The sequence below is a fragment of the Hipposideros armiger genome, unplaced genomic scaffold, assembly GCF_001890085.2.
Source record: "Hipposideros armiger isolate ML-2016 unplaced genomic scaffold, ASM189008v1 scaffold_15, whole genome shotgun sequence".
NCBI classification, from domain to species: domain Eukaryota; kingdom Metazoa; phylum Chordata; class Mammalia; order Chiroptera; family Hipposideridae; genus Hipposideros; species Hipposideros armiger.
In genome coordinates, this window is record NW_017731365.1 from 4,655,006 (window position 1) to 4,681,553 (window position 26,548).

The following is a 26,548-nucleotide window of genomic DNA, read 5'->3' on the forward strand; positions in this document are numbered from 1 at the left end:
TGGTGTTTATAAAGTTTTTATTTTCCATTTTCTTAAAAATAACATTTGATTTCCTTTATGCATGTGTGGAGTGTACTGGTTTCCTTAGGCTGAGTAATAGGCAGATAAAGACAACACGAGGCAGAGTACCCAAGTGGAGGAGGGGGCTGGAATGTGAGGGGTGGGGGGGCACAGGGGAAAGGGAGAGGGTGGGGTGATCCACGGGACGCTTGAGTGCCCATCAATGCACACACACGGTCTAACACTTTGTTTTTCGATTTTTTTAAAAGACATCTAAAATTACTGAGAGATACAATTTCAGCACTTAAATATACAGACGGAAATCCAAGCACTTGAACACAATTCTTAATTCTAAGCTCAGTTATTGCACATGACACAGTTTAAGTAGCTTCAGGCTATAAAGCAGTTTGCTCTGCTTGGGACTTCCTTGGGATGTCTCCAGTCCCCTTCTGCACCCCCAGTGGCTCTTCCCTTTGACCCCTGCCAGCCCACAGCCTCACGATGATGCCAGGTGTCAGCAGATTAGCCATTTTTTCTCCCCCCCAAGGGCTGAGGGTGAGGCTTTGGTGAAATGGAGAGTTCCCATGTTAATCCCAATGGACCCACCCACTCAGAGGTGAACTGGAAGTAGATGGAACTCATGAAAGACTGAGTGGGTGGCCTGCCCACTAAAACCAAGCAGGCTGGCATGAGGAAGGAAGGATGACCCCATGCTGTCACAGCCCCAGCAGGACAAGAGAGAGGCCATGATGCCCCATCAGTCTCAGCAGCCTCTCCCTCCTTCCTGAGCTCCATGCCACGCCTCCTCCCACATCACCCTTGGACCCTCTCTGAGTAGTAGTCTCTCAAGGCACATTTGTTCTCTCCAACTCCAGCCTACCCCGTCTTAGACACACCCATATCTCCCAGCATGGGTAAGGAGGCCTTGGGCAGCTCCAGGGCCAGGCAAGAAACTGTTTTGAATATTTTGGTTGAGCTCTTTTCAACACAGCCCTAATTCTGCTGCCTGCCTCAGCCAGGGGAGTGGGGACAGGACGGAAGAAGGACATCCAAGTGGAGGAGCGTGGGAGGGCCAGGTGGTGGGCAGCTTAATCAAGGGGACACATCCAAGGTGCTGAGAAAGGACCACCCTGAAACCCTGACCACGAGGAAACCTGCAGCTTGTCTGATGAGAAGTCACTGGCAGGCCTTCAGCTCACTGGGCACAAGCTGCTTTGTCTAGTTTTGGGGGACCCCTGTCTCAGAGAGTTAGGTGAAAAGCAGTGTGGGGGCTTCAGAGGCAGGGAGGGCAAGGCTGGACCCCTGAGTCTCACCAGGGTCCAGTTCAATGCCTTTTGCTTTCTTTCTACAACATATTTACAAGGTCATAAAAACGTGCACAACCAGAAGACACAGAGAGAGCATATGCACCCCCGGGAGAGGAGGATAACAGTAAGAGAGGCGCCCCTTCCTCCCTGCCCTCCCACCCCACAATGCCCCAGCATCCTTAACAGCCGTGCCCCAGAGGACATTCCAGAAGTCTGAGCTGGGGCAGAGGGAAGAGACAGACAGACTTAAATCCTAGTGAGAGCAGGAAGTTTCAAGTAGCTCCGAGTGGGAGAAGCTGCTGCTCAGAGAGCAGAGGGCTGACGTGAAGGACATATCCCTGAACTGAACTGAGCCGGGGGCCAGAGGGAGGAGGTGGGAGGACAGGGAAGGGGACAGTGGGGAGACGGGATGTGGGGGACCTGGAACAGCGTGACACCTGAACAGCCAGAACTGTGCTACAGAATGAGAAGCGGTTTAGGGGGCTAGCTGGAGTTTCCTTATTTCCCCCAAGAGAGGACTTGGAAGATGTGGATTCCAGGATGCAGTTAAGGGGTGGACTAGACGAGGTTCTTCCATAAAGTCCAACGGATGCAGCGGATGCTGCAAAAGCTGGGAGAGCCAGGCGGGAGCCTTGCACAGGGAACCTCGCTGCATGGACCCCACACCCTGCCGCCCACCCAGCACGCAGGGTGTCCCTCCTCATATCCCAGGCCCCCAGGGATGGCCCCTAGGCTCACACACAAGGGCACACGCGCGCGCACACACACACACACACACACACACACTCACACTCACACTGCACTCACCATGCACCCAAGGGCATCAGTGGCCCAAGTCTGGGTAAGAGATTCTGCATCAGCGGTGTTAAGGGAGAACTGGGCAGATTGGGTCAGAGGGGGGACATGGGCACCTTCTCATCCACTCCGGCTCCCACCTGATAAAGAGATTTGGGGAAACAGCAAGGTGTGGCCTCAGGGCCTAGCTGTCCCAGTCCCATCCCCTCTGACTTTTCACAACTCCAGAATATTTACTTCAGAGCTTGGAAAAGCCCCTCCAGTACAGCAGCCCTAGGGGAACCGCAAAGGGAACAAAGAAAACCCTAGAGGCTGAAAGGAGTGGGACTGGAAATGGCCCATGGCACACAAGCACCTCGCCCTGGAGGAGAGATGGAGGAAGGTCACGGTCTCTGAGGGCAGGAAGGTTGCAGGCTTCCACTGCTCCTCCTTCACAGGGTCTCAAGGACAACCCTTTCTGTCGGTCTGGCTGGGAGAGGAGCACTTATTAAAGGGTCAGGGAGGAGGTGGGCACACACACACACAGCCTCACCAAGACCCAGACTCTTCACCTGCTGCCTCATCCTCAGGCTCCCCGAGTAAACCAGGGGACCCCAGCAAGGGGGACGGGCTGGTGCACCACTCCATGTGGCCACACAGAGCTCACCGGCATAACAACTGCCCCTCGCCTCCAAAGGAACAGCCCCCACCTGAGACCCACAGAAAGAGGCTGACGGTTCCGGGTCTGGCATTCAGGGCTGCCCTGTCTCCACTCCTCAAATCTCCACCCAGATTTGCAGTGGCAGACTCCCTGCCCAGCCGGCCCTTTCTCCTCCATACCCAACTCCACCCCCAGGCAATGGGCAGTGTGGCAAGGCCTTCCTCTCCCCATGCTTCTCTGCTTGTGCCCCAGCTCCCTCTCGCCACCTCGAGTCACGCTGGCCTGGGTTTGGAGAGTTTTCTAGTGCTGGGGAGTCTGACAAAAGGAATGGGCTTGTTGCGGTGGGTGTCCAGGCCTATCTCATTGGAGGCTGGTGGGGCTGTCACAGCCAAATCAGTCCAGCTTGGGGAAGACCTGCAGCCAGCAGACAGTTCCTTGTCTTCCCTCCCGTCTGCAATGGGGACATGCCCGCAGGCCAGAGACTGACCCCGGAAAGGGGAGGCAAGGTGGGCAGAGCCGGGGGTGACCAATCAGGACAAGGGTACCAGGGCAGGCCTGGATACGGCCAGACGACGTCGCTGGGGGCATTTTATTTCATCAGTTTTGACCTTTCTGTGGGTATATGTGTGCAAGTGTGTAGATTGTTAAACCAACAACAAATGGAAAGAAAACTACAAGGAGGCCGCAGGGGCCTTTGGGTGACTCACTCTGCCAGGAGCAGTGTGGACCAAGAACACGTTTGTCAGCACATGCTACACACACACACACACACACACACACACACGCACGCACGCACGCGCACACACACACACACACATACACGCAAGCGCACATCCTGGCCACACGTGCCATATGTGTGACATGCACACTCACACTTCCAGTCCTCCCGGTTGGAGCCAGGGTCCTTCCAACTGTATTCTCCGGATCCATTCGTAAGCTGTCTGCTTCTGTCCAGGTCTCTGCTGGCCCGTCCCCTGGCCGCGGCCCCCTGGCCTGCCACGGCCCCCTTCGGGCCATCTACCAGATGTAGCCTCCGTCGTCTGCCTCGCCTGCCTCACCCTCCTCCTCCTCAGCCTCCTCGCCTGCTTCCTCCGTCTCCTTCTCTTCCTCGTCCTCCCAGCCGACACCGCTCCCAAAGTCCCCCGAGAAGCCCACGATGTCATCTATGAGGTGAATAGGCCAGTGTCAGATTAGGCCCCTGCTGGCCGCCTCTCCCCACTTCCCACACAGGCCCTCCCAGGAGCAGGTCAGAGCCCCCATGTGCCGCTCGGCCCTTACCACAGTCAGGGCTCCCGTGTGTGCGGGTGCCGGTCAACTCCAGGCCCAGCTGGTCCACACACCAGCAGTCGCCACTGCTCTGGTCACACTGCATCTTCCGGTAGTAGCCATCTTCATCACAGCTTGGGATGAAGACTCCTGGATGGGACAGGGCCCGGCAGGGTTAGAACAGGGGCTTTGGGGTGTAGACTCTTCGGAGAGGTGGCCTTGGAGCCTTGGGCATGAGCAGGGGTCCAGACCCCACCAGCCCAGGTACCAACCACCCAACAACCCTGGATGCCAGCATTTCTTTCAGTTCCACTGACCGGAGATGAGAAAACCCACCTCTAAATGACCTTCTCGGGCCATGTGATGGCTCCCGCCCACCTCTACTGCTTCTTTGACTCCATGGCCTGTCTGATAGGACTGCTGCTCTGATTCCTTTGCGCTTGATGCCCTCCATCCTGTGGCTGCTCCTCTGGCCTGGGCTGTCCTCTGCCAGCAATGCTCAGGCGTCTCCTCCCAGCCCTTCTGACTCTGACCTGCCTTCAGGGCTTACCTGCTTTCCCACAGGCTACAGAACTGCCGCTCCTCTGTCTATCCAACAGACGTCTTCTGAGATTACTACTCTTGGGACTCAGAGATAGACTCTGCCCACTTAGGGAGGTGAGATATACATGGAAATGGCTCTACCAGGCACCGCAGGATGGGTGCCCAAAGGCCCAGCAAGCAGGCTCAGGAATACAGACCAGAGAGGACTAAGGTGGCTTCTTGGAAGAAGCAGCACCGAAGTCCAGCCTTGAAGGCCAGGGGGCCCTCGGTCAATATGGCTCTGAGATGCGGTTCCAGGTTTCACATGTGCTGGTCTCATCAGCCCAGTTAAATGCCAAGCTGCTCTCAAGGAGTTAGGGGGCCCCATGTGATCTGCCTCTCAGATCCCTGTCCCCTCAATCACCATGCTCCAGCTACAGGGGACCTTTCTGTTCCCCAAGAATCTCAATTGTTTTCTTGCTCTCAGCTCTGCACTTGGGTCCCTCGTTCTCAGCCCTCAGGTCTCCCCTGAAACGCCAGCTCCGCAGAGAGGCCTTTGCTGGGCCCCAGGGTAACTTATGTCCACATGTGCCCGTCCTCACACCACACAGACGCAAGCTACAGTTGGTAGTTCTGTCTTTTTTTGTGTGTTGTGTTTCCCCAAGTCGCCTGTGCGCTTTATGAAGCCAGGGACCAAGTCTGTCTTGCCCATCACTTCTGACCTGGGCTGGGTTTATTGCTGTCTCTCCAAGGCTGGGTGTCAAATATTTGCTAAGTAGTGAGTGTCTACTATGTAGTGAGTGTCTACTGTGGAGGGGCCTTGCTAGAGCTTTGCACTTATCCTTGCTGAACTGAATAGAGTGTAGGGTTCTATGAACCTTCTGTACCCCCACTTCCAGCTCCAGCATGGATAGGCAAAAATTAGTGCTTAAAACACACGTACTAAGGGGCTGGTTGGAAGACCCTGCCCCACCACGAGGATGAAAAGAGGAAGTGAGTTTCCCTCTCCTGTCTTCCTAGGCCAGGCCTCCAGGGGCTCAGCATCCTCCCTAATGCCCAGGGGCTGGAGCCTGCAGTCTCAGAGGGACCCCGGGGCACCCCTCCCTGCCTCCTCCTGTGGGCCCAGCCCAGCCCCTTACCTGGCTTCTTCTTGGCAGCCTCCTGGATCTGGATGCGTTCCAGCTCCATGAGGCACGGGGGCTCTGTGGGGAGAGAAACAGCCTCTGATGGGGATCGCCCCATGGTGCTAGTAAGACTCACTGAGCGTCCCAGACCCCAAGGCTTAGAAACCCAGGCAGGGGACACACTGCAAGATGAAAATACCGAGGCTCAGATACGGGCCACCCCACAGAGATGGGGAGAAGCACTGATCCCTTTAAGTTCCCAAAAACTAACACAGGAGATCTGCAAGATAAAAACACCCAGGCTCCAATTGAGGGGAGGTTATTCCATGGCTGTGGGGTGGGCTGAGGTCTCCAAAAAGCCCAGGGCTCTCTGAAGGTGTGGGGGACCCAAGGGATGAGCAAACAGGATGCGAAAGAAGAGTGAACGCAGTGCCCACAGGGAGAGGCCCCAGGGGGAACATAAGAGCCGAGGGGACGTTAGATGGAATCCTAAAAATAACTGGCAGCCAAATCGAATCTGCCTGTAACCTTGAGAAGTCCCCTAGCCCTTCCCAGCTGGAGGCCTGGCTGATGGTAAAAGGAGCGCCGTGCCCAAGCTCCTGCCCGAGAAGGCTGCTGTACAGAATAGACGGAATGAGCTTCAGAGGCCGAAAAGACAGTGTGGGAGTGATGCAGAGAGCAGAAGGCTGGGCAGGTAGGAGCAATAAAACTGATCCAAACACCGCACTTGGCAGAGTGATTTTAGCATTTACATGGTGCTCTGCACCCAGATTTGCTTGGTTCATCCTCACAACAGTCTCTGAAGTAGGTATTGTTATCTCCCAATTCAGATGAAGAAACCAAACTCGGAAAGGTTCAGCTACCTGCCCAGGGTCCCAAACAAGCATGTGGTGGAGCCCTGGCAAAAGCCTGAGAGTTGGGCCACAGGCCATGTACCGCTTCCACCCCAGGACCACCACGGAGCCAGGCAGGGCACCAGGGGCCACCCCAGGAGCCTGGCTGGTCAGTGGACCCTCAAGACCTCAGTTTCTTCATCAGTGACAGTTGCCACTTGGCCTAGATGAACTCTAAGCACATGTCCAGCTGTGGTTCGGGGTATATAAAGCTAGTAAATGATGCCATATCTCTAAGGCTAACGATCCCCTACATAATCACATATTTGGGGCAAATAATGTGAGATGCACCCAGAAGTGGAATCATTGAGAAGCCAATGTAGCTTTAGCTTCAGGACCCCTCAGCCCCTTCCAAAGTCCTACAAGCGTCCCTAGAAATGTTACATTTGTCATTTTTAATACTCTTTCCTAAAGAAGGTCTCCAAAAGTGCCTAAGCTTCAGGATCAACAGAGTCTGGATTCACCTGGGAGCTTGCCAAGGAAGGGAGTTAAAGTGTTGGATACGCTGAGAAAGTACAGGAAGTGGGTGAGCTGGGCAAGTTCTGAGACCAGGGAGGTGGCCAAGACAAAGCCACTCGGACTCTCAAAGAGAGCCTGGAGTGAGAGGCAGAACCCGGAAGGGCCAGGGGTCCTGGCAAGGAGCCACACTCACTCTCCCTCCAGAAGCAGAAGCACCACTCAGCGGTGGAGACACGGCCATCCTTGTAGGTGTCGCAGGAGTTGAAGAAAGGGCGGATGCAGACCTCGTATTTGTCCAGGTTAATGGCAGCCAGCTCCGTCTGGTCCAGGAAGAGGTCGGCACTGGTGTCCAGCTTGGAGAACATCCAGCCGATAGAGTCCTTGCAGCTGGCCCCCAGGCTCTTGTCCAGGCCTGGGGAGAAGGCCAAGGTTCCCACATGCTCAAGGTAAAGTGCTCCATCCATCCCTCCACCTTTCCATCAGCCCCAGCCCTCTGTTCAGGGTCAGGGCAGCTCGGAATCTCAGCACAGGGGTGAGAAACTCAAGAGTGGCGAAAGGTCCATCCGTCTGCCTCTACCTAGGACTGCACCTAAACCATTCAAACCCCTATTTGAAAGACCTTCAGGAAAAATAATTCCTTACCTTTCCTTAGCTACCCAATTCAGGGTTTAAATTCCCTCCACCCATTTTAATAAGTTCCTCCCATTAACCAACCCAAATCCCTCCTGTCTAGTTGAAGCCTACTGATACTTGTTCTGGAGTTTAGGCTCTTTTAGGGGCTCAGAGTCTGGCAAGAAGGAGCACAAGGAGGGCTGGCCCCAGTGCACACCTGTCCCCCCATCTCCCTCCCTCCTCCCAGGCACAGCAACCGGCTCCTGTACCACTGGCAGGGCTGGCTCCACTGCTGGCTGAGCCGTTCTGCTTGGAGTTCTCATGGAGGAGCTGGAACCAGTCCCGCAGCCGATCCCCCAGGTCAGCCAGGTCCTGACCCGTGCAGGTCTCTGCAGAACAGGGAGAAGGAGGGGGAGAGTGAAGGTGTGCGGAGCAACAAGCGTGATCTGAGCTTGGAATGCCACCCTGTAGGCCAGGAGGCCAGGCAGTGATCAGAGATGCTGCAGGAAGGGGAGTTAGAAATCAGAGGCTCCCTCTCTCATCCACTCCCATCTCCCTCCTCCCCCTCGCTTCCTAGCACTAAAAACACACAGCACAGGCTCCCCTGTGCCTGAGGCCCAAGCTCTCCTGCTGTGTTAAGCAGGCCCCCCCAACCCCACACGTCCCTCAGGTCTGCCCGTTTTTGCTACTTCTCCCTTGCCACCCTGCAAACCTCTCTTACCATCCCGGAGCCCTGGCCGTGAGATCCACCCTTCCCCCCAATCCTGTCTGTGACCCAGCACTCCTCATTACCTGGTTTGCCATCGGTGCTGGAGGTGGTGGCCTGCTCCGTGGGGCAGGGGCAGGGACCCTGGCATCTCACCATCAGCTGCTTGCTACTCAGGCACGCCTGCTGCTCCAGCTTACACTGTGAGAAGAAAGGTTGGACTGAGTGATGAAGGCCTCATTCCAGGGATCCCTGCAGCTGGGGCACCTACCATGGCAGCTATATCTGCCTTCCCTGTTGGAGACAAGACAGCCCCCATGAATAGCCTAGAGGGGCCCCCCTGGAGGCCACGGGTGCATAGTGTGAGGGACAGCAGACCCAGGTAGAGGATCCTAGCAATCGAAGGCTCTCATCAGCCCCACCCTGTACCCGCCTGCCCTCTCTGCCTGCCCTCTCTGCACGTTTATCTTTCCTGGGACACGTGTCTCCCCATCCCCTCCCCATCAGTCACCCACCTTTCCTGTTGAGCTATTACCCACCCCCGTCCTTTCCCTCATAGCCTCTCCTCCTCCTCACCACAGTCCCTTGGTCCTGGGCAACTGGCTGCTGACCCCTCCCTCAATGGCCTTTCCACAGTCACCTCCATGGGCTTTGCTCAGTTCTCTTGATAACAGTTACTGGCTATTGAACATCTGCTAATTCCCAGGCCTTTACTAAAAATGCTTAACTGCAGCTGTTAGCTAAAGCCAGCTGCTGAGAGGGGCTCATCCATTCGTTGCCCTTAAAGCATTTTCCCCTGGTGGTGTCTGGTTTTTCCCCATGGGGTGTCCGCTAATGAGAAGCCGGTCGTAGCATTTTACAGCATTATCTCGCTTGGTCCCCTTCAGCTCTGTGAGGGAGGAATTGTGTTTCTCATGCTCAGCAGAGAACATGGAAGCACAGAGACGTCCAGGGACTCACCCAAGGCCACAGGGCTGGGATGGAAGCCAGACCTCCTAATGCCCTCTACCTCCCCACAGGGCAGGCTGTGCCCCTCAGACCACAGCTTCCTGCCCAAACCCCATCATACCCTTGGGCACGTGACATAGCACTCTCCCCCGCTCCCTCTCCCTCTCCCAGCCCCACCTGTCTCCTCAGGGCAGCTCCAGCCCTCAGCCTCTTGCTTATTCTCTCTCCCCTCTCTCCTCTGGAAGACCTCATCCCCTCCCCAACTTCAGTCCTCACTCACAGTGGGGGAGTGGGGCTGATTTTTTTTTTTAATATTTTATTGGGGAATCGGGAAGGGGAACAGACAAGTTGCTGTCCTTTTGTTCTTCAGTCTAGTTGCAGAGGACGTCACTTCACTGGCCCATGTTGGTATTATCATTGCGCTCTTACTGGGTGAGGCAGATCGGTCACCAGCCTCTGGACAGCCGCTCATGGCTCATGAAAGTGGCCGCCAGCTGCGGGCCAGCCCCACTGCAGCCTATGCCGCCCGTCGCCAGCAACTCACGGCAGCCCAGCTCCAGGTCGAGCTGTTGTTCACCATCTTAGCTGTAGAGGACGCAGCATCACTGGCCCTATTATGGGATCTGAACTGGGGCCCTGCTGCTCAGAGCTGGCGTCCCAAGCCAGCTCTTAATCAATGTGCCACTCGGCCGGCCCTGGGGGCTGATCTTACAACTGCATCTCACCCCCAAAGGGTTCTTAAGCCCTAGAACCCAACCTAAGCTAACAGTCAGTGCTCTCTAAACACCAACCAAATCTCAACTCCTCGTTGCTAGTAGAAGCATTCACAATTAGCACCTGCACCTCATGGTGCTCTAAAGTTTATAAAATGCTTTCACAAATATTATCTCATTTAATCCTCACAAAAATCCTATAAGGTGGGAATTCGTTCCCCGCACCAGTGTTCCTTCCTCTATGGTCTCACAGAAGGCATTTCCTCCTCCCCAGAAGGCCCCGGGCTTGCTGGCGAACGCCATCCCCTGCACGTGAAACCTGCCTGTAGAAAGCTCCATCCTTCACTCGCCCTTCACCTCCGAACAACCGACCACAGAGCTCCTTCTCTCCGTAGCACCTGGGCTCTTTCTGGAGGCTCTTTCCTCGTTTACTCTGACTTGCAGTTACCTGCCTCTTCCAGGCCCCACCCCCTATCTGCACCTGCCCCAGGTCAGGGGCATGGTCTGCCTCAGACTCTCAGTTAGCCCCAGCCCAGAGCTCAGGCGTCCCTACTGTGACTGGCCACACCGAATGCACTGACAGAGCCCTTCTGCCCCACATCAGCACCGGGAACCCCACTTGCTGCTGGCTACATGGTCCTCTGTTTCCTGTGGCCTTGGGTGCACCCCACCCCCACCACACCTGGGCCAGGGTTCCTCACCACTGAGCTGTACGTGTGGCCGTCAGAGCCACAGACAGAGGCAAGCTGGGCCATGTGACAGGGCTTGCAGATGGTGTCTTGGTTTCCATGGAGTTTCAGGGCAGGCTGCTTGATCCTACAGGACAGGGGTGGGGAAGGCACATGGATAGGGGTGAAAATGAGATGGGGACAGGGAAAGAGAAGGTTCAGGGGGCCGGGTCCAGCAAGAAGCTGGTCCTGGCAATCTGTAGCAGATACAGCCATTTCTCTGCCCCTGCCACCCTGCGCCATCACCCCCAGCCAGACCCTCCTCTAGCTCCTAAAGGTGGAACCAACTAGGCAGGGTGTGGTGCCAGCTTTCCCTTTTCCAGGGGTTACTGAGTCCAGCGGGGCCTTCAGGGTCAACCGTAAGACATAAAAGGGAGTTGCACTTGGCTTCAGGGGTCAGACCAAATCAGAGGCTGCAAACTGATGGCCACAGCTGGTCTATAGGCTCATTTTGTGTAGCCACTAAGGGTGTTGGTTTTTAATGGAGTTATTCACCAACATCTGCAAAATGGAAGAGTTCACATAAAAACCTGGATTCCTGGCCTTTCTTAGGAAAATGGAAGATGTGGTGATTCTGGTCCTTCATTCTCGCATAGCCAGGGTCAGCCAGTGCCTCTTTCTACAGGGCCTGGGCTCACCGGAGTGGTCCGTCACCAAGCTCTCTTCATGCATTTACGTTACCTGCCAGGTTCCTGCAGGCATCTAAGATCACAGTCCTAAGTCTACGGTCTCTGATTCTGATTCAGGGAAGAGGGGAGGGAATTGGCATCTTTTCCAGGGGTCTTGGCAGCAGGTAGGATCTTGTCCTCGGGCTGGAGCTAAGGCCTTAAACGCCCCTCACCCATGCCATCCTCTGCAAGCCTCAGAAGCTACAGCCTTCAATATTTCATGAAGTCATTGCATGTCAGAGCTGGAAGGAGTCTCAAACTATCTGGGCCAACCTATTTGTCTTAACCGATACAGACACCAAGGCCCAGAGAGATGTGACTTTCTGGGATCCCACATGTTTGGTGATTGATCTCACATATAGTGTGATGGTTTTAAAATATGTCTGCCAATTCTCTGACATGCCTCCCTTCAAAAGTTGGAGCCAAATCCCCCCCCCCCACCCCCAGAGTGTGGCAGTCCTTATGACTTGCTCTGAACAATAGAAGTGGCAGAAGTAATGTTGTGTGCTTTCTGAGGCTAGGTCATAAATGACATGTGGCTTCCTCCTTGCTCTCTCTACCTTGAATGACTCGCCTTAGGGGAAACTAGCTGTCATGTTGTGAGCCCACTCAAGTGTCCCATGGAGAGGCCCATGTGACCAGGAACTGAGGTCCCTGGCCAACAGTTATGTGAGGAGCTTGGAAGTAGATCCTCCAGCCCCAGTCCAGGCTTCAGGCAATGCAGCCCCAGCCAGCATTTTGGTTGTAACCTCATGACAGACCATGAGCCAGAACCATCCAACAGAACCACTTCTGGATTCCTGACCCTCAGAAGCTGTGTGAGATAATATACGTTTGTTATTTTAAGCCACAACGTTTTAGGGTACTTTGTTTTGCAGGAAAAGATAACTAATACATAGGTGAGGGCCACTCAAGCCGTTACTCTTTAAGCGAACCCCCTCCAAGGCTCCCACATCCCCAAGCCCCTCACCTGTGCTCCAGTTTCTTGCGGCTAATGCACATGGCCCGCTGGTAGCCCTGGGCGATGCACACCTTGTGACGGCTGCACTTCACCTTCTGGCAGGGGTCCTTGGTGGTGTCCAGGGCTGCAGGGACACACAGTCAGGACACAGGTCATCTGGGAAGCAATGCCAGAGAGCCCAGGACACCCCAGTCCCACTTCTGAGGTAGGAAGGCTATTTCTCCAGCAGCGCTTGATAAGCAGAGCTCCTCAGCTCAGAAGTCCCACCCTCATGGGGCCTGATTGCCCAGGGATCCCCCAAGGCCAGGGCCGGGACTTGTCCTCAGGCCTAAAGTCTTCATGGGTGTCAGCCACCTTTCCCTTCCTGGGAAGGACATGTTACCTTCATCTCCTTGCTGATTATCTTCCCAGCTCTTGATGTAGTCATCCTAGGGAAGGACAGAGAGGGGTGGGAAGAGAAGGGACAGGCTAAGATTCACATCTCAAAGTGGAGGTTCAACTCCAAGGCCAGCGAGAGGGGAGGGCTGGGCCACTGCTTCCACATGCAAATTGCCACCATCTTGATGGCTGCCCACACGACCCCTGTTCACACAGGCCCTGCTAGCTGCCTTCCCCAGACCTCTATCCCCCTAAACCCATGTCCAAAATCCCTTCCAGATTCTCCCATAAGCTCCTTATTCCCCCTATCCCACACTGGATGCTAAAGGGAAGAAGTCAGGGCAAGGGTGAAGGGAGGAGAGGGGACGGGGAGGGGGGCATGCAGCTGCAGAGTGACCAAATGCATGGAGCCCCACACAGTACTCACCTCCACCTCCTGGAGACCGGGAAACAGCAGCAGGCCACAGGAAATGGAGCAGAGGGAGAAAGGCAGAGATGGGGATTTCAGTGTGCGGTCCCAGCGTTCCTCCCCCCAACCCCCACCTCATCACATGGCCGTGGGCCTTGGGCAATGGTCTTTGATTGCTATGGTCCTTTGACCCCTAGACCCTCTAACTGGAGGATGGTATTCCTATATCTTCATCACAGAAAGCTTAAGACCTGGGGCCACTCAGGGCTGGTCCTAGAAGCAATAGGGGTGAAGCCCACGGCATTGAGAGGGTGGAGCCCCATCCCTCTCCTACAGGCCCAGAAGCTGTTCCCAATGGCCCAGCCCTGGCCCCACCATTAGGACAGATGTCTGAGGGGCCCATACTCCCTGGGAAGAGTGACTCTCACACCTGAGCCCTGGGTGTCCCAGAAACGCCACTCTCTCCCTTTACTAAGGTCCCTCCTTGGTAATCACCTCCCCTGGCACTTGCCCACCATGTGAGCGAGGCTGAAGGAGGACCTCTCTCTTCCAGGCTGCACAGGGACTGTTTTTCACTCAAGCTCTGACTTTCCTGCAGAGTTTAGATGGTGCTCTGAGAGAGGGAGGCCACAGCCCAGCCCAGTGTTGATGGTTTCCTCAGTTACCACTGCGCAGCTGCAAATCCTCAGATTCAGAGGATCCTGAAAAGGCCCTCTGAAGTCATCTGGCTCAGGCCCCTTTGTGTGTGGGAGAGGCCGGAAAGCCCAGAAGACAGGAAATGACCTGACCCAGGCCCCACCGTCACAGAACCCAGGTCTCCCAATACCCACCACAGGCCTCTCTTCTGGCTACAACACAGTCTCGGAGACCTAAGGCACATGCCAGATGGCTCCCCACCCTGCTCTGGCCACAAGGACCTCCCCTGGGCCCATGGACCCCACAGTGGCCAGAGGCAGAGCAGCCCCCACCCAGCCTAGCTCACTAGCACAAAACCCCCAACTCATTCTGGCTTTCCCACTTTCCTCTATGGCGGCAGTTGCTGAAAACTAGCAAACAGCTCCCAGGGCACTCCTGGTGGACGCTCTGCCAGCCAGGCAAGAAGAGGACTTATCAGGACTGGAGGCTGGCAGTGCCAAGGAATCAGCTGCCAGCCTCCTCTGGACGGAGGTAGATGGGCACGAGGAGCCACCCCTCACCCTGAGTCCCGCCCACCTGTCAGGCCTAAGGAAAAGGGCCTAGGGCTCCTGCACCAGAGGGCAGCCACATGGGGGCAGCAAGGGGCACAAAGGAGGGCATCCACAGCTGCTTTCAAGGCCCAGGGCTCTGGGGCCTCTGAAGTCTCCCCTGGAAGTTGACTAGCATCAGAGAAACAGGCAGGGATGAGAGCCTCATCAACACGGCCTCCTAGGCAAAGTCCAGACAGGGGCCAGGGCAGAACTAGCAGTTGGCATCAGCACCCAGGCGGAGTGCACTATGGTCGGGTGTACACTGAGTGTGTGCTTCTGCACATGTGTGTGCATGTATGCAGGTCCAGGGTGCACACAAGCACACTCATGGGAATGTATTCTGGAGCATGCATGTGTGCAGGTCCTCGTCTGTGCGCATGTGTCCATATGCACACACGTGTAAACAACACTAGGAAACAAGGATGCTTTGAGGCACCTCACCCAAAGCCAGATGGTTTTTATCCAGAAATGAGTAACAACGCCCGCTTCTGAGAGCAGTCCCCAGTTTTCTTGAGCACCAAGTCCCTCCCTCTGGCTTGGTCTTCCAGCCTCTTCCTCAGAGAGAGGGGGCAGGGGGCAGGGATGGGAAGAAAGGGGGATGGGCCAGAGACCAGCAGACCTCTCCCTGTGAGGAGAATCTGGCTTGCACCAGCTCTGCGCTCTCTTTCTGTCTTGCTTTCACGTGTCGCTGTGTCTTTTCATCCATATCCCTCTGTATCTCTCGCCTCTCTTTTTCCTCTCTTGCCCCCTCCTTTTTGCCCATACCTGCGCCCCACACACACACACATCCAACCAGCCAAATGTCCTACAGCCCTGGAACCCAGGAGCAGGCCGGAGGAAGGGCTCAGGAGGGTGTTCTGGGGAACCTGGCCTGGGTAGCCTGCTGGGCACTAGACAGACCAAACCAGACTGTAGGCTCATGCACATACCCAATTCCACAGGGCATGGCCTGAGCCCACGTGAACCCCTGGGGAAGCTTCTAAGGAGACGGCAGGGCACCTGACAGGGAACGGAGGCACAATTTCCCTCGTTTGCTAGGACCAAAGGAAGCCAGCCTAGACCTGGCCCTTATGCTCCAGGAACTCCTCAGGGTGCAGGGGTCCTCCCCTGGTATCCACTCCACCACAGGTGGGAAATGCAGGCTGAGAGTGGCCAAGAGGCTGAGGCCAGGATTACAACGTTGGGCAAAAGCTAGGAACTGGCCTCAGGAGTAGGTGGCCTGGTTCTGTCCTGCTTCTGTTGCTGATGGATTATGTTTTCCCCTGAGAGGGGGGGATTTGCTGTAAAGCAAGGGCCAGGCCAGAGGGGAGGTGATGTGAGCCATAGGGTGAGACTCAAAGTTTTGGTAAAAGGACATGTACGCTATTTTACCTGGTTCTTTCACCTGGTTAGTTCAGCCAGCCATAACCACCCCTGCACCCAGTGGTGCTCAGCATTGAGCAGGCAAGTGGGAAAAAGCTTGGAATGTACAAGTATGCTATGGCTTGTATTTCATGGTGCTTTTAAATTAAGTCCTCTCCAAATATTATGTATCTGTCTTCCATTTACCCTCACAATCCTGTGAAGTAGGCAGGTCCATTAGAATCAATCCCATTCAAAAAAAAAAAAAAAGAGAGAAAACTGTGGCTCAGAGAGGCAGAGCAATCGGTCAAGGGTCCCAAGACAGAGGAAGAAGTGACCCAGGACTCCCCAAATGGACCTGACAGGACGGACCCTACACCCGACCTTACAGGTCGGTGGAGTCTCTCGTCGAGAGAGGTGCAGAGTCTTGCACGGGAAGGGGGCAGGGGAAGAGGTGGAGAAGATTTTGGACCCACAGTCTGCCCTAAAAGTGCCTCATTGCGTGGCCTCGGCAAGTCACTTCCTCTCTCAGGGCTAAGAGCCCTCTGTGCCATGTAGGTACTTCTCAGCTATGACTGCACATTAGAATCACCCGCAGAGCTTCTTAAACCATCCATTGCCCAAGCGCCACCTGAGCCCATCGCAATCTCCTGGGTAGTGGGCTCTGAGAGCTCCTGCTAGGGCTAAGCAGGCAGCTGAGTGAGCTCATTGTGCCAGCTCTGAGGTCTAAGGGCCTGCCAGAGCTGCAGCTTATGTCTAATGCTCGTCTTAGCTTCCCTGTGTCTTCACTGCTCATGTGGGGCCTCAGGGATGAAAAAGAGCAGCTCTTTTCTCCCTCTAATGGCGCCTCACACAAAGCCGGTGCTCAGTGCTCCAGGAAGAGGCTGACTCGCTGGAACCCAATCTCCTGATTCCAGGCTTTTTCCTTTGGAGCGCACCTCATACAGCCCCCTCCAATCTTATATCAAGCCTAAGACTCTGCCCTGCCCTTATCTTCCACCGTCCTGTCCACTCCACCTCCTCCTTTCTCTAGCCTGCCTCCCCTCACCATGCCCACTGCTCCTACCTTCCCAACCCTGGCCTCAATCACTGCAGTGTCTCCTCAGGGGTCTCCCCGCGTCCATCTGTCCATCCGTCCATCCTCCACACTTCTGCAGCTATAGCGATCTTTCTAGAACACAAGTCTGATCATGTCTTGTCCTCCCTTAAAACCCTCCACTGAATATACACTTTGCTCTCATTCTGAAAAAAAGTAGGTAGAAAGGATTCATACCAACACTGGTTTCCCCTGGAATACAGAGAATTTTGGCATATTTTTGCCTTTTCCCAAGTTTCCAAATTTTCTACAGTGTGAACATGTTTTACATTGTTAGTGAAGGGGGAAAAAAACCCCATAAATATATTATACGACTCTCAGTGGTTCTCTGTCACCTACAGAGGAAAGACCCTGGCACAGCCTTCTCCCCCATCGGGAACGTGTGTTTGCATCCAGCCCAAGAGCTTCTATTCATCTTTCAAAACCCAGCTCGACCATCATTTCCGCTAACCTGCCTCCTATCCAGCTTTCCCTCAGGCGAGAGCACCTGGTAGCAGTTTATTATTGCTCCCGTTATGCAGAGCAGCGTTGTTGCTTCTGCGCTCCTTAGATGGCCAGTTCCTTGAGAGCAAAGACCAAATAAAGTTCATTGGTGTATGCCCAGCACCTAGCACATAGTAAAAACACTACTCATAATAGCTAACATCTTTTCAGCAATTACCACATGGGAGGCATTGTGCTAAGCACTTTACATTCATTAGCTCATTTACTCTTCATAACAACCCTAAGGGGGGAAAAAGATCACTATTATGATCCCCATTTCTCAGGTGATAAAATTGAGGCTTGGAGAGGTTAAGGGACCTATTCAGGATCACACATCAGGCGCACAGCAGAAGAGTACTGGCAACCCCAGGACTGTGATTCCAGAATCTGTGCCCCTAACCAGGACTCTGTACTGCTCCATACACATTAGCAGGTGAAGAAAGTCCCAGGCCAGGAGCTGTACCCAGGAGGCCCAATCTCAGCCCATGCCGGCTTCTCCCACCACGCCAGCTCTGCTTCAACTCCCAGGCAGGGAGGGGATCCTGTGGCCACAGAGGAGGAGCCAGCAGTTGTGGGGCAAGACACCTGGGGGCCCCCCTTCTCCAGGCACTTTCCCAGAACCCCTTCACACGCCCCTGGTTTGGCTGGTTTGGAGCTAACGCATCTCCAGCTTTTGATCTCTGTGGCTCAGCGCGGTTGCCACGGAGACGGGGCCCACCATGCCAAGCTGGGGGAGAGATGGTGGTGAGTGCGCAGGCCTAGCTGGGCTTAGGGACACATGCTGGGTGTTTCTAAACGCTGTTTACTTCCTGTCATTTTAATTAGCACCCAAATCACCCGCTCACTTCACAGCTTGAATTAACCCAATCTCTCCCAGCCTCTCCATCTGCTGGAGAGGATGAGACACAGCAGTGAACGGAGAAAAAGGAGAGCAGCCCTCTGTCCCCAACCAAAGTCCTGATTTATTGGGCTAAAACCCACCTGGGCAAATCTCCCCCTGCCTCTGCAGCACAGTATGATGGAGAGACTGACCCCCAACATGGAATCAGGGCACTGGGTTACCGCTTGGCCTTGCCTCTGACTGTCAGCAAGTCTCTGGGCTACAGTCCTGCTCTCGCTGGACCCCACTTCCTTGCGTATAAAATGGAATGATGCCTTGCCTTCGTCTCTGAGCTGCAGAGGCACCCAGTGCAATCATGTCTGAAGAGTACTTTGTAAACTGGGAAGTTATGTACTTTCAAAAGCCACAAAACGGAACCACTGAAGCCTGGGTTCTTTGGCATCCAAGGTGGGGGCATGGCGCAGGGCTGGCCAGGAGGCACTTTGGGGTTTCATGGTCATAATGGGTCTCAGACAGAGACTTGCGACATTGTCTCTACATGAGGATCGAGAGCCAGAGGCACACCGATGAGACCCAAAGATGCTCATCATGAGACTTGAAATAAACCACCATGTTTGTAGCCCTGTTATGGCATGTCTTCATTTTTTAGTAGATCAAGAACCTCTAAAAATGGAAGTGGGCCAGGCCTCTCTCAACCTCTGAGAGGCCCTGTCCCCGGCATTATTTCTGCCTCATTCCTCAGGTGAGGTAGTCCCCAATGGAGCCCAGTTCCCCAGAGAAGGTCCAGGAGTGGGGGGACTTGTGGCCCGGGCCTCCTCCTGCCTATCCCTGCAAACAGCCAGGGGAGCTCAGAGCGAGGGACCCAGGAAGGGATGAAGAGGGGCCGAAGGGGCTGCCTGAGCTCCCTTCTCAGCTGAGGACTGACACCCCCATCACGTGCGAGCAGAAGGCATCTTGAGGAGGCAGTGCCCTCCAAGTGGAGGAGGCTGGGAACAGGGGCAGTCATTAAATGTTGGCTCCTCTCTGTGAGGGAGTGGCAGAGGCTATTAGGCCTGGACAAACAGAAGGGGACAGGCATCTGGCAGGCTCCCTGCCTCCCACTCCTCTCCCCTCAGAGGAATTTCCTTGGAGGGCAAAAATGTGCTTATCAGTCCCTGCATGCCAGGAGCTCCTACTCTACCTGGCCTCAGGTATGCCCGCACCAACGCCCTCCCCATACTCCCCTGCCTGACCTCTCCACTAATCCAAAGGGCATCTGGGGCCGCTCCTCCCAGTCCTTGGGTTTTTACTCCAGGCGGCAGCCCCTGGGGTCCATAAAGGGCAGAGAACAGGAGAGCTGCCTTGGGACCTTGGTTTCCCTTCTGGAACATGAGTGGGGGCAGGATTTCAATCCCAGGGGTCTCTGAGGAAGACCCAGAGATGGCAGCTGAGGCATGGTGTGGTGAGAGAAGGGTCATGGATTCTCAGGTGCCAGCCTTTCTCTGGGTCTGTTTCTCCACCTACAAAATGTGGGGGGCTGGGCTGGCCGAGTGGTTCGTTGGTTAAGAGTTGGCTTGGGAGCGCAAGCTCTGAGCAGCAGGGCCGCTGGTTCGGATCCCACATGGGCCAGTGACGCTGTGCCCTCTACAGTTATGATGGTGAACAACAATTTGACCTGGAGCTGGGCTGCTGTGCATCACTGGCGACGGCGTAGGCTGCAGTGGGGTTGCAGTGAGGCTGCAGTGGACTGCTATAAGCTAGCGTGAGCAGCTGGCACCAGCATGAGCCAGCGTGAGCGGCCGTCCAATGGCCGGCGACCGATCTGCCTCACCCGGGAAGAGCGCAATGATAACACCAACATGGGCCAGTGAAGCAACGTCCTCCACAACTAGACTGAAGAACAAAAGGACAGCAACTTGTCTAGTCCCCTTCCCCGATTCCCCAACGCTGTTCCCTCCCCCAATTCCCCAATAAAATCTTAATAAATAAATAAATAAATAAATAAATAAAAATGTAGGAGGCTTAGTGCTTTGTGCTTAGTGCTGCCGAGGCTCCATGGTTCTGCTCCCCTAGCTCTTCCAAAAATGAGAACTTTGAGAAGAGGTGAAAAAAGAGCCTGAATGAGTTCAGATTTTTATACATCCTCCAACCTGTGCAAGGGGACAACGGACCAGGGAAGGAGTCACAGGCCACATCCGGGCAGAGGTAAGACACAGGCAGGCCTGGCTCGTCCTTCCTGCTGAGTACAGTCGTGACCTCTTCTCAGGTGTCAGGGAAGAGAGCAGGAGTGGTGGGACGCTCTGCCTTGGGCCACCTGTTCTCCACCTGAGGGAGCAGAGGTCTGATGGGTGGTTGGCCTGCTCTGTGGGCATACTGAGGCTGGGGGTGGTGGACTCTGAGCCTTCAAGCCCCCAGGAGACAGCGGGGGGCCTGGCTGCAGTCAGGCCCAGGCCCACAGGCATAGGGACACCTGGGGAGGCCTGGAGGACAATCCTCCTTCACAGTGTCATTCACTCCCTTATCCTACAAATGAATCATTGGAGAGTCAGCGTTCTTGTTGCGACTATTCCAACCTTTTGGGGTCCAAAAAGAGGAAGAAATCTCCCCAAATAACCAGCATGGCTCAGCCCAGAGCCACAGCTTCCCCTTAGCCCTCTGCTGCCTGAACTCACAGTGCTGCTACCCGAAGAGGACAGGGAGGGGCTCAGAGGGTGGGTTAGCTGAGGTCCTTTCTGGCTCTCACATTCCACAGTGCATACATTTATACTGAGCACCTACTTGGGCACAAACATCCTGTGCCACGCTTGAGGACGAGGTGGTAAGGTACACCAAACAGTCTATTCCCAGGCCCTGCCCTCAGCGGCCTACCCTGGGAGGCACATGATAAACGCATTAAAAATACCAGCAGGAGGACTCTTGAGATACAAGCCCACAATGTAAGTGAGGCCACGAGGCAGCACCAACATGTGCCAAATGCATTTATGGCCAATAAATATTGTAGGAACCCTGAGAAAGGAGCTATACTTGCAACTGAATGCTGGCTGAGCCCTCGGAGTCAAAAGCTGTCCCATTTCAAGAACCACATCACCCTCCAGCCTGCAGCTGGGCCTAGCTCTGCCCCCAAGGTTAGACACAGTGTCTAAGGTTTGTATCCAGGCCCATGCCTGGGCACATGCTTTCCTTGTTTCTAGTCCTAAGATGACTTATGTTACACCTGCAATAAACATATATAGAAATGGCATGCCCATCCCTAGCCTGCTGTTTGCCCCAGGATGATATTAGGCCCCACTTCTCAAGTTTCTCAGTGTCTGGCTTAATACATACCCTACCCTGATCTGGTCACAGATGCTTCCTCAGGAGCAAAGGGAAACCCCTTCCCTAAACCCAAAGACTTGCTGCCCAGCTTGTGGCAGGAATGGGGTGGGAGGGTGGGGTATGTTTGCGGGTGAAGGGGCTGCTGACGGGCTCTAGTGCCATCTTCCTGGAGTCACAGAATAATAAGGACTCATTATTCCATTTAGACTGCTCCTTAAATCAATGGAAAAATCAAGGGCCAAAAATGTGCAGTGGTTCCTCCAAGAACACACAGCTAGTACTGTCCTCTCACAGGGGAGATAAGCAAAGCGCTCTCCCTGGAACCTTGGGGCTTGCACTCCTGCAGACAGCCTCCTGGCCTTATGGAGCATGGGAGGGGGTGGTGTTAGCTTTCCATGCTCTTCAGATGGGCTGGAAGACGACAGGATAGGAGCGTACGATGTCCTCTTCTCTCACCCTCTTCCCGAGGCTTGGAGCCCCGCTGGGTATTCAAGAGTCCCTCGCCATGCTGACACGGCCCTGGGAGATGCCACCCTGCTTCAGGGTGGAGGAGGAAGTTAGGGAAAGATCTATCCTCCTACCCCCAAGCCCACATCATGGAATCCATCCTGACCCAGTTTCGGGTCCTTCTCACACATCCACAGGGGCAGGGAGAGGGGAGGAGTGGTAATAACGGAGCCCTTTTGTGACTAAAACTTGCTACTGGCCTACTCGGTGACCATGAAAACATGAGACTCCTAAGCAGCCAGCAGGCAATATTTCCCTGGACCAGAGCCCAGGATTATAGGAATTGCTCAGATCTGCGGTGCATGAGTGAGTTCGTGCACATACATGAGCATCTTTCCCATGGAGACTGAGGCATGGGGTGGGCTAGCCCCAGACATAACGATCTATCTGGTCGTGTTTCTACGGGGCTGGAGAGTAGTGCCTGAAACTGAAGCTCAGAGAGGTTATGTGATGTGCCCAGCCAGTGGCAGAGCCAGAATCTGAACCCAGGCCAGAGCTCTCCCAGCACCCTGCACTTCCGTGTGCCTCTGTGTCTTCAGCCACAAAATGGATAGACTATAAGGTAATGATCATTATCTCACAGGTTGTTGGGGGGGAACAGGAGGCAATCCATACCAAGTGCTTACTGCGAGGAATGACAGGAGTCAGCACTCGCTGTAGTCCGTGATTCAACACATATTAACTGTGTGCCTCCTGGGTGCCCAGCACACTGCTAGACGTTCATCAATAGCATTAACATTTAATGGAAGTGGAGTACAAAGTAGAGAAGAGCCAGGAAGAGAAGAAAGGAGTCAGTGCTGCCCAGCTGGGCCCTTGGAACCTGCTGGAAGAATGTTGTGTAATGGGCCTGTCTCCTCTCAAACGTTCACCTCTGTCTCTGAGGCCCTGGATGCTTTGTTCCAAAGACCCGCAGTAAAATCCCACCCCATTCTGCAGGGAGTGAATCCAGAGAGGGGAGCACGGGGGAGCAGGGCTCTGAGAAGCCCAGGCCTGCTCAGGGTAGGGTACAGCTAGATCACAACCTTCCCACTTCCTCTGACATGAAATCCCTTCCTCCCCGGCAGCAGGGCATTGGGCATCAGGAGAGATCTGCCCGGGCACAGGATATAAGAGCCCTGCGCCCACTGGAGGGGAGGATTGCTCTGCTGGTAAATCCTGCCTCCCCTATAATCCTAGTGCTCGGAGAAAAAAATGCTAAACCAAACTCCCCCCTAACCAGCCCAGACCAATTCCATACTGGAGCAACGGCCCAAGCTTTCCTCGACTTCTCCGTACTCCTAGCCCCTCTGACATGATTCCCTCAATCTTCCCCCCTCAATTCAGCCAACATCATCTAATGAGACATGTCCCCCACCCATACTCCTCACTCCTTAATCCTGTTTCCTGAGAACATTCCACTCCTCCTGCTCACCTTCCACCAAGGCAAACTGGGGGCCTTGCACCACTTTGTACAAAGTTCTGGCTCAACCTGGCAACACCTTAGAGCTTCAAGAGAAACTCCTCTCTCTCCTTTGAGGAGCCAAGGAGCATAGTTTCAAGAAAGCCAGCCTGATGAAATGTATATACAGTTTGATGCTACTGTACCCAATTAGAGGGCCTTCAGCTCTTAAGGTGGGAAGTGGGGCTAACAGAGGAGGGATGAGAAGCGTCTGTAGTGCTGGCAGAGCCCCTGTGTACAGTCTGTGCACTGCACAAGGGGGTGTCATTCACATTGTGGCACACCTATAGTTATGCAATGCAGTAGCTCTGAGCTAGCAGCTTCCTGCCTTTCTGAAGAAGCTGCCAGTGGGTCCCCAGAGCCAGACCCTCCTGCCCAGCCGTCTTTGTCCTCCTTCTCTCTCTGACCCTGTGCTCCTGTAGCCATTCAATCTACCTTAAATAGGCTTTTTTTTTTTTTAGAAGAAATCCGCCCTATAAAGCCTGGGGCCACCCAAATCAATACATGCCCTAAAGCTTTCCATGAATCCTACGGGGGGCAGGTCCTGCAGAATTTCAAATCTGGTGTCTTTTTTCTGATGAGCACGGGAGGAAGTGGGAAGTGGTTGGCACCAATACAGGGAGACAGGTGGGCAGCCCTGTGCCAAGGGTCAAGGAGCCAATCATTTATCCTTGCCCACAGAGTTGGCTATTGGAAGCAGGCGGAGGAAGGGAGGGGGAGCGGCATCTTTTATTTTTAAACCTTTACTGTTCTGATGAAGCGTTTCTTTTCCCTCTGACCTTCACCAGTCCCACTTTGGAAGATCAAACAGCCAGCGAGTCTGAGGGAGGCCTGGACCAGTGACACATGGATTCCGGACGGGCCAGCCTGCTGCCGCCCCCTCGCTGCTGTGGCGGGCTTGCTTCCCGGGCAGCGGCAGGAGACTGCAGCTAATCTGTGCTGGGCCGGCAGGGGCCACGGAAAAGGCCTGGCTGGAGCTCCTCACTGCCTTGGCTAGATCCGCCCACGGTGGGGCAAAACCCCCCACTCTGGTGCCCAGGCCACTAGCCAGGCCACTGGCAACATGCGATTCCTTCTAATGAATTACATACAGCCTATCAATATGCCTTTGGAGAGAAACAGTCGCTTCTCTCACGATAACGAAAAGATCCATCTCTCTGCCTGTCCCCATCATTTGGCTGGATATCATATGAAGCATGTGTGTTTTAAACACATTTCTAAGAACTCTGGATGCACCCAGTTTAAGAGATGAGGAAGGTCACGGTGCGGCCTGTGTTGTACGAGGTGGGAACGATGAGGGAATTTGGGGGATAAGGAGCCAGACCTGGGGTCGCAGGAGAGGCTTTCTGGGAACTGGCGTCAAAGAGCACTACTGGGTCGCCGGGACCAGCATTTGTCTCCTCTGGCGCATCCGGGTCCATCCACCGGCTCACCCACCCCCTTCTCGGGGTCCCAGCTACGCCCTCCGCCTTCCCCTCCTCGCTCTCACTTCCCCCTCTGGGAACGCCGCCTCCAGTTTCCTGATCTACAGGTGCCCGTAAACAAAGTGCTGCAGCGACGCTGGCTCTTCCGCAGCCACCTCCCCACCCCCAAGCCCGCAAAGTTCCGCCCAAGGTTAAGCCAGGATTCCGGCGGCCCTCCGTGGAGGGCCCCCAGACCCAGCTTCTGGGCTTTCCCCTCTGCTTTCCAAACCCATGGGGCCATGGAGTCTTTCCTGCGGATCGGAACCGCTCCCTCAGCTCCGTCCGGGCTGGGCTCCCCTATGAAAGGTTGGCCCAGGAAAACCAGCGCACACGCCGCTCTGCATGGGCACCCCAGACCTGGCTCTGGAGGCCACCCAGGGATGGCCTCGGGTATTTTCACCGCCATCGCCAGCTCCCCCTCCATCACGGACACGCCTTTCACCATCTCGCCTCATGAGGGTTTCTATGATCCTCCCCGTCACCAAACTCAAGCCCCGGCCATGGGTCCTGTCCCTCTCTGTGCCCCCTCCCCCCAAAGCCCAAGGTGGGAAAAGAGGGCACCCGCGCAAGACGATGGTATCTTCTACCACGGGCCCCACCCAGACCTGCCCTTTCTGCAGTGCCCCGTATGTGGAGCCTGCAGCATCCACCCGGCAGGGTGCACGCCTGGGGGTGGCTCGCCAAAAAAAATAAATTAAAAAGAGGGGAGCAGGTCGGAAGCCCAGCTGCAGCCGGGGCCCCCCGCTCCAACCGCTCTGCATCCCGCACCCCGCCTGCGGGGGAGACCCTGTCTCGAGCGCGCGCCCCCAGAGCGACTGCTTGCCCGGGCGGGTATGGAACTGGGGGTCCTAAGCCCGCAGACGACCGGGCCAAGGGAACCCAGTGAGGGGGCTGCAGGCTGTGAGCGCGACTAGCTGGAGCTCGTTGGGTGCGCGTTGTTTACTCTCGGTGCAATTAGCTGGCTGGGCTGCCGGAGCCTCTGGCTGCGAGCGACCTGCAGCCGCAGCTCTCAGCGCGGGGGTCTCCGCTCCGAAGCTCGCCCCTCAAACCCGCTCCCCGGCTTTCTGCCCTCTCAGCCCTGCCGACTCACGTCTCGGAAGCGGTTCCAGTGCTTGATCTTGCCGCTGTATTGAGAGATGGACGACAGCCATTGCTCGTCCTCCATGAAATTACCGGGGGTCTCGCCCTCCTTGAGCCCTTTGGCGTCGCCTTCGGCCAAGGCGACCGCGGCGAGGAGCAGTAGCGGCAGCGCCAGCCGCCCGCAGCCCGGGGCACGCATCGTGGTCTGGGTTCGACCTGGCGGGTCTTGACTTCTGCAGTATTTTAAGGTCCTTTCTCTCAGCCCGCGGTTGGCGAAGCAAACGCTGTCGTCTTCCTCAGCCCTCCTCCTGCGGTCTGACTCCAGTAACAGGCGGATAGTGGGTCGTGGCTGAAATGTGACCTGGTTAGGAGACGCACTTGTCTGAAAAAGCCCAGCGCTGGATACGGAGAGGAAGAGAGAATCAGAGAGGCTGCGCCAGCAGGGGCCGTGTCTGTAACTGTAACATCAGCATCACGTTTGACATCATCATACCTGGTTTAAAAAAATTAAAAAAGAGGGGGTAGATTTCAAAGGGAAGTGCTAGATCAGAGCGCCCAAAGCCCGCCAGCCGCAGCAGAGCTCAGCCCAGCCCAGCCCTCAAGGAGTTGCAAACCACGGAATCCAAACCCGAGGCGTCCCTGCTGTCCTT

At 55.2% G+C, this 26,548-nt stretch overlaps 1 protein-coding gene across 1 annotated transcript; it reads right to left on the bottom strand.

Annotated features, from left to right (window-relative positions):
* SPOCK2 (SPARC (osteonectin), cwcv and kazal like domains proteoglycan 2) lies at positions 1-26,548 on the bottom strand. The gene is made up of 12 exons (XM_019625469.1): positions 26,392-26,548; positions 25,909-26,296; positions 13,148-13,156; positions 12,725-12,770; positions 12,352-12,466; positions 10,687-10,801; positions 8,411-8,525; positions 7,888-8,007; positions 7,200-7,418; positions 5,670-5,732; positions 4,021-4,158; positions 1-3,905 (listed from the first exon to the last, which is right to left on the bottom strand). Exons 2-12 carry the CDS (start codon positions 26,095-26,097, stop codon positions 3,760-3,762), a joined length of 1,275 nt encoding a protein of 424 aa, XP_019481014.1. The 5' UTR covers positions 26,098-26,296; positions 26,392-26,548; the 3' UTR covers positions 1-3,759.

Bases quoted from the DNA above. Each gene is read 5' to 3' on its own strand.
- SPOCK2 (XM_019625469.1), bottom strand. From the start codon at position 26,097: ATGCGTGCCCCGGGCTGCGGGCGGCTGGCGCTGCCGCTACTGCTCCTC. The intron at 5,733-7,199 runs GTGAGTGTGGCT...CTCTCCCCACAG, and splicing joins CTTCTGCTTCTGGAGGGAGA to AGCCCCCGTGCCTCATGGAG. The intron at 3,906-4,020 runs GTAAGGGCCGAG...TTCACCTCATAG, and splicing joins ACACGGGAGCCCTGACTGTG to ATGACATCGTGGGCTTCTCG.